This window comes from Gadus chalcogrammus, chromosome 18 (genome assembly GCF_026213295.1).
Source record: "Gadus chalcogrammus isolate NIFS_2021 chromosome 18, NIFS_Gcha_1.0, whole genome shotgun sequence".
In the NCBI taxonomy this organism is placed as follows: Eukaryota; Metazoa; Chordata; class Actinopteri; order Gadiformes; family Gadidae; genus Gadus; species Gadus chalcogrammus.
In genome coordinates, this window is record NC_079429.1 from 14,415,259 (window position 1) to 14,422,407 (window position 7,149).

The following is a 7,149-nucleotide window of genomic DNA, read 5'->3' on the forward strand; positions in this document are numbered from 1 at the left end:
GACCAATAATGCCAAAACACAAAGTCATGACAGTGGATAAAACAGATCAATAAATACACATGGGGTCACACACCGAGGAGGCAGAGGGAGAATGTCGGATGGCAGGCCACAGCGATAATGTGGACTGATTGTTTCGTCCCTCTCTGGACGGAAACTAGTTTTTTGTTTTTTCTCCAAGATGACAGTTTCATCCGGGCGGACTGGGAGGGGTTTATGTAGAACGGAAACGGGGGGGGGGGGGGGGGGGGTGTCCCTGGCGATGAGTGCAGCATCCAGTGACATGCCGATATGTCACGTTATGGACGGATGTGTGTGTGTGTGTGTGTGTGTGTGTGTGTGTGTGTGTGTGTGTGTGTGTGTGTGTGTGTGTGTGTGTGTGTGTGTGTGTGTGTGTGTGTGTGTGTGTGTGTGTGTGTGTGAGGGTTCTACACGATGAGCGGCCCATGGCGGGGGTGTTTAGGACCCTGGGCCTCCCGGGTCTCCGGCCCGCTCTCCTCCAGGTTCAAGTTTCCTGTGGTGGGGGGGAGGGTCTCCTGACCGGGCCGGTAGCCCCCCAGATACCCTAGACCTGGGAGGGAGAGAGAGAGAGAGAGAGAGAGAGAGAGAGAGAGAGAGAGAGAGAGAGAGAGAGAGAGAGAGAGAGAGAGAGAGAGAGAGAGAGAGAGAGAGAGAGAGAGAGAGAGAGAGAGTGAGAGAGAGAGAGAGAGAGAGAGAGAGAGAGAGAGAGAGATGTGTCAACATCTCTATGTTGAAAAACCTACAAACAGGTCCTTTGCGTTGTATGACCGCCACCTAGAGGGCGCCAGCACATAACCCCCCTGCACATGCCCCCCCAGCCCCCCACCCCCCTACACGCTCCTTCTAAGAACAGGGTCACATATCTCTAAGCCCGATAAAGGATGAGGTCGGCCTAATTCAGCATTTCTTTATGTTATTGATACCTCGAATCATAAGACTCCAGCAGATGGCAGCTCCAGGGACCAGATAGTCAACAGGTACTGTCTAGTGCCTTTAAGTTTGGTCATTTCAATGTGGATGTAGCATAGGCGAGAAGAAGAGCAGAATTACACAGACCTCGTCTTTTATGAGCAGTAAGTAAAGAAGTGCAGGGGGGGAGTGTTTATGAACAGAACGATCTTTAAGTAACTTATTTTGGGGGCTGCATGCATGTCCCAGCCCCAGCCAGCCAACATAACAAGTCTGGTGCTGCAGAACGCCACTGAAAAGATTTTTTTAATCAGGGTGTTTCTGTTCATATTGTTTTTGGAGACCTGAGAGAATTAACTAGATGTCCGGAGCTCATTTTGAAAAAAATAAATAACAAATGTTAAAGTGTTAAATGGTGCGAGGCATCCACGTTGTTTAGTTCAAATGCAGTAGTCAGAAGTGTACCTTCAAGTTAGCATTGTGTCGAATCTACAGCCTCTCTTGGAACGGGCCGACAGCAGAGAATGTGAGGCATTTATGACATTTGAATCTTTGGAAGGTTCAATGTGTTTGCATTTTGTGTTTACTTATCATTTGAACTCAATGCGTTGTTAAAGTCCCCGAATCACAGACAGAGGGTAATAAAGGGTTAGCCAGTGAGAGGGGATGAGGTGCGAGATAGAGCAAACCAGGGCATAACACGACGTCATCATCTGTTCTAGTGTCCGAGCATTAGTCCATACCTAGTCCTCAATGTGCACTGGGCACGTCTCCTCACCTGTCCACCGGAAAGGGGGTACAAGAGAGAGGGAGAGAAGGTGAGGAGGGAGGGAGGAAACATTTGGGGAGACAGCGGTTGAATATAAATCGATGAAAGAGGAAACGAGAGGGAAATAGACAAAGAGGGAGGGAGGGAGGGAGGGAGGGAGGGAAAGAGAGAGAGAGAGTATAAATATACACAGAGGGAGGGAGGGAGAGAGAGGGGGAGAGAAAGAGAGAGAAGGAAATGGACACAGGGGGAGGGAGAGAGAGTCAGAGAGAGTGAGAAAGGGAGAGAGAGAGAGAGAAAGAGAGGGAGGGAGGAAGAGAAAGAAAGAAAGAGAAGGAAATAGACAGAAGAAGGGAGAGAGAGAAGGACATAGACACAGAAGGAGGGAGAGAGAGAGAGAAAAAGAGAGAGAGAGAAAAAGAGAGAGAGAGAGAGAGAGAGAGAGAGAGAGAGAGAGAGAAGGAAATAGACACGGAGGGAGAGAGAGAAGGACATGGACACAGAAGGACGGAGAAGGGAGAGAGAGAGAGAGAGATAGAAAGAACAAAACACTTTTACAACACACACAGAGAAAATACGTTGCACAACATTCACCACACAAGATCAGAGTGGAGGCGGGGCTTAAAGGCTATTGGTGGGCGACAGGCCAATGAGAGGCAGTGGAAGCTGTTGGGCAGAGGCTAATCTCAGGCTCACTGGTTGATGGCCGGCGAGGCAGTTTAAACCTGCGACCAACGTTTGAGCAACGTACTATAAATCCCAGATAAAACATGCTGTAAGATGGTGACATTTTGTCAATTGGGTAATTATCGATAAAGTTATGGTATCCTGCGTCCATCGCATTGACCCAACAGCTCTGCAGAGTCGACATCTAGGCATGAGAGAGGGCCGAAGGGTGGAGGAGGGGGGGAACAGAGTGCGGAGGGGGACTGGAGCATGGAGGGTGGAGGAATGCGTTGCAGATGTTTGGCAAAGCGGCTCGGAGCTGGCAGACATGGAACATGAACTTCAACTCTGGGATGCGCACACACACATACACACACACGCACGCACGTCGCACATTTGTATACACATATTCACTCATACACACCTGCTTGCTTACACACAGACATATACAACACTGATTAAAGTGCGAACGAAGGGCATTCACAACAAACAACGCTCGTCAGACACAGAGAAACACACGCACACAGACACACACACACAAACACACACAGACACACACAGACACACACACTTCATCCTGGTGTTTTTGCTAGAGGGAGAGGAGAGAGAGTGTAGATATCTAGTCCTGCTTCCACCACAACACGGTACCACAACACCAAAGGGAATGGAGGAAGAGTAGAAGGAAAGCTGAAGGTCTCAGTGCTGACTGTCGTTTAGTAGGTTTGGTTTTCCCTTGACACGCATGTAAAAAAAAAACCTAGCAAGCTAAAATGTTAATCTTTGCGGTGCTTTCTCCTCGGACGCCTTTCAACCGAAGACCCTTTCTGTGTTGCTCCCCCATGTCCTGACCAAAGTCTCTCCTCTCTCAGCGCCCCCCCCCCCCCCCCCCCCCGTCCGACTCCCTGAAGCTCCCCAGTCCCATCCCCAGTCCTCAGGTCTCATTGGTCCGTGTTCGGTAGGTTGCCACTCACCAGCGAATCGGCTGTCGGAAGCCTGCTCATTATCCAACCCAAAAGAGGGCGTGTCACAGAGGGCGTCGCCCTGATTGTTATTGGCCAACTCTGGACACCTGCTCCGCCCACCTGCAAGCGAGGGCAAAGGTCAAACAAGAGCAGCCAGGCACAGCGGGGGGGGGGGGGGGGGGGAGCTTGGGAGGGCGGGGCAGGAGGGGGGAGTGGTCTACAGAGGGGATGAGGTCAGGTTTGTGGTGTGGGGGGCCATGCTGGAACGGCTATTACAAGAACGCTTTAATCATGTGATCAATAATTAAGGCTTTGGAGTAGTGTTTGTTAGATATTATAGGATAATAATATCCGATTTTCCTCTAGTTTTTCTAGCAAACCACACACTAGAAAAGGAAATGTGCATGCGTCACTATGTGCATTCGTATGTGTATGTGCATACATGTGTAGACATATGTGCATGAGGGCTGAATGGGTGGCAGGGCAGCACATAGAGATAGGGCACATAGACTGAATGGGGGGCAGCACAGCACACAGATATAGGGCACATAGACTGCCGATCAGGCTGGGTAACGTTAATGCACATGCCTGCAAGCATTCATCTTACATATTTACATTCACAGCGCGGGTCAGGCACCAAAACGTCAGGCAGCACAAGTCGTACTGTGTTTCCACAAATTAATTGAAAGGTCGTCAGTCATTGTCAAGGCAGTTTTTTTATTGGCTCGTGGTTTGAGCTGGGCCAAACTATTTTGAATTGGACAATCAATCCAAACTCACAACGTATACACTCGTACGTACGCACACACGTACAAACAATCCATCAACTAGACACAAAGACATTTCCTTAGTCTTACAGAGGAGTCCAAACTCATATATATATATATATATAGTATACATAGGGGAATCTCACAACGGGAGCACAAAGCAATCTGAGTCACTCTCCTGACCGTGCAGGATTTACTCTCTTATCTCTCTCTCCCTCAATCTCCCGGTCTCTTTCTCAAGATCACACGCTCAGATACACACACGAGCGCAAGTACACACACACATACACATAAACACACACACACACACACACTCACACGCACACCCAAACATACACACACAAACACACACACACACACACACACACACACACACACACACACACACACACACACACACACACACACACACACACACACACACACACACACACACACACACACACACACACACACACAGTAGCAACATATTCACATCATTGCAACATATATACAGCTATATTATCTTCAGTGCCAATGGTGCTTTCATTTCAGGGCAAAAAAAATCAGTTCATGCACACTGTGCAAAGCTCTGAATACAGATGAAAACGGAAAGATATTGCGTATGCAGATGAACGACACACACCGAAACATCTGGACCTTAAAAGCCAGCACATGCAAATGAAGACACACTCAATCACACACATAAAAACAAGTTTAAGAAGCGCTGGAAATCTTCATGCAAATGCAAATCAGTGCATAAGTCACAATAGAAATTCATTTAAAAATACTTTTTTTCAGAGGGTGTTTTAGCATGCATGGCTCTAGGGAAACTAGTGGGTTAGGCTGAAGCTGAATTGCAATTCTAAAATATTCAATCCTTCATGGCTCTTTGCTTTGCTTGCTTTTGTTGCAAGTAAAAAAGCAAGTTCTTCGGCAGGAATGGAACACTATGGTTGTCCCTTGTAGAACTAGCTCAAAGTTGGAACAGCCAGCCATACAAATGCGTTCTAGCAAGACAACCCTGAATCCCCCAAAAGATAGTGGCCTCCGATTCTATCCCCTCCTTGCTCATGTGTTTGTCTTCGGACCGCCGTGTCATACGGGGAATAACAGTGGATGTTTAAACGGAGGCCCCATTTAACAGAGGCCTGGTCTACGTGTTTCTTTATTTCACGAGAGAGGTCGAAGGACAGGGCGATTCATGACTCTAGTTACCCTTTTCTTGAGACGGCGACGGGCTGTCCTCTTCCGTGACGTCGTTGCCCTGCGAGAGCGAAGACAGGACAGACAGAGAGATGATACAAAAGACACATGTGTACAATCATGTGTCTGAGCACACACTGATCAGGGCTCAGAGGCAGTGGAGAGAGCGGTGCTCACCTCAGAGTCCTGCTCCTCCAGTGACACAGAGTACTTTGGTTCCTTTGGCTCCATGGAAAGACCCTGAATGGAGAGAAAACAAGGCGGTATGGAGTCTGGCTCGGTCCAATGAGGAGCTGAGAAGACTATCTAATGAATGGACCCAGAGCTGCACAACATAGTAAAGAATGTAGCATCATGAGCTTTGTGTAGGTCTGTCACATAAGGATATGAGTCGAATGAATAAATGGTAACAGCCCTGCATGTGAACATTTAAATCCCAAAATGATGATGATTATTCACCAATAACTTCATAATATAATCAACCTTTAATACATGAGATTTGATATGGACAATGTCACGGTCCTTAAGTGAACCTCCCCCTCTCCGCTCTCCCCCCCTCTCTCCTCTCCTCCCTCCCCCTCTCCTCTCTCTCCTCTCTCCCCCCTCTCTCTCCTCTCCCCCCGTCTCTCCTCTCTCTCCCCCCCTCTCTCCTCTCCCCCCCCTCTCTCCCCCCCCCCCCTCTCTCCCCCCCCCTCTCTCTCCTCCCCCCCTCTCTCTCTCTCCTCCCCCCCCTCTCTCACCCCGTCCTGCTGGGAGGGTCCCCGGCTCCTCATGGGGGTGTCCGGGTGGTTGTCCCCCGCGGCGTAGCCCCCGTCCCCGGCCCCGCGGGGGGGCTCCCCCTCGCCCCCCGCCAGGTAGGACCCTGACATGGAGGACATGGTGTCAGTGCTGATGTGGGAGTGCTGCGAGTGGGACGAGGCCATGGACATCACCGACTGGGCCAAGCTGCTGCTCACCGGGTCTGGCAGACACACACACACACACGCAGGGGCACACACACACACACACACACACACACACAGGCACGCATTCACACACACACACACACACACACACACACACACATGTGTAAATGGACGCATGGATGTCCATGTGCGCGCAACTCACAATCATACACACAGATGCACACGCACACACACGCAGAAATAAGCACACACGCACGCACTCACACACACGCACTCTCACACACACACACTCGCACACGCACAGGCGCGGCAAAGCAAACAGGCACGAATCCGCGTAGGCATTGCAAATGTACTCATGTGTATACACACCAATCTAAACACACCCCCACAAACGTGTAAGTATATAATCATACACACATCACACTATTACACCAACAGTTTGCATTAAAATGACCCTGCTTTTCTATTGTTCTGCCTGATAAAATATAAATATCAATAACCCTTTACCTTAACATTAGACCCTAGCAGCAAACTGTTTAAGAGCAGGGTCGGTGTGTGTCTGTGTGTGTTTGCATCCCTGTGTGTGTGCATGCTTCCGTTGTGTGTGTTTTTGTGCGTGCATGTGTGCGTATGTGTGTGTTTGTGCGATCGCGTGTGCGAGCGTGTGTGTGTGTGTGTGTGCATGTGTGTACCTTCAGGGGACGTGATGGTGGAGGACAGGGGCGTCCCGGCGCAGGACGATTGGTCGATGGCTCCGGAAGACGACAGAGTCAGGTTCTCACTGTCTGGTGTCACACCGCACTGGGAACACCAGAGAGCCAGGGGACACACTTTAATACACACACACACACACACCAACACACATACACACACACACACACACCCACACACGGGAACACACACCTCTGGCGGGTCCACGGGCAGCTTGCGACGGCACGCCTGGGCCTCAGACTCACTGCAAGACTTCT

The 7,149-nt window shown here is 49.8% G+C and overlaps 1 protein-coding gene across 5 annotated transcripts in view; it reads right to left on the minus strand.

Moving 5' to 3' along the window:
* Positions 1-259: 259 nt before the first annotated feature.
* Positions 260-7,149, minus strand: part of rnf157 (ring finger protein 157) — a 24,226-nt gene continuing 17,336 nt past the window's right edge. Inside the window, exons 13-20 of one of the 5 annotated variants that reach the window (XM_056576890.1) lie at positions 7,085-7,149; positions 6,874-6,982; positions 6,017-6,237; positions 5,454-5,516; positions 5,289-5,337; positions 3,334-3,444; positions 1,671-1,705; positions 480-568 (exon numbers count right to left, since the gene is read on the minus strand). The exon at positions 7,085-7,149 is cut by the window's right edge and continues 44 nt beyond it. In XM_056576890.1, coding sequence (XP_056432865.1) covers positions 1,671-1,705; positions 3,334-3,444; positions 5,289-5,337; positions 5,454-5,516; positions 6,017-6,237; positions 6,874-6,982; positions 7,085-7,149 — 653 coding nt within the window. In that variant the 3' untranslated portion in view covers positions 480-568. Of the gene's footprint in view, positions 569-1,670; positions 1,706-3,333; positions 3,445-5,288; positions 5,338-5,453; positions 5,517-6,016; positions 6,238-6,873; positions 6,983-7,084 lie in introns of all 5 variants that reach the window. The other 4 variants (XM_056576888.1, XM_056576889.1, XM_056576893.1 and 1 more) reach the window with 4 other exon arrangements.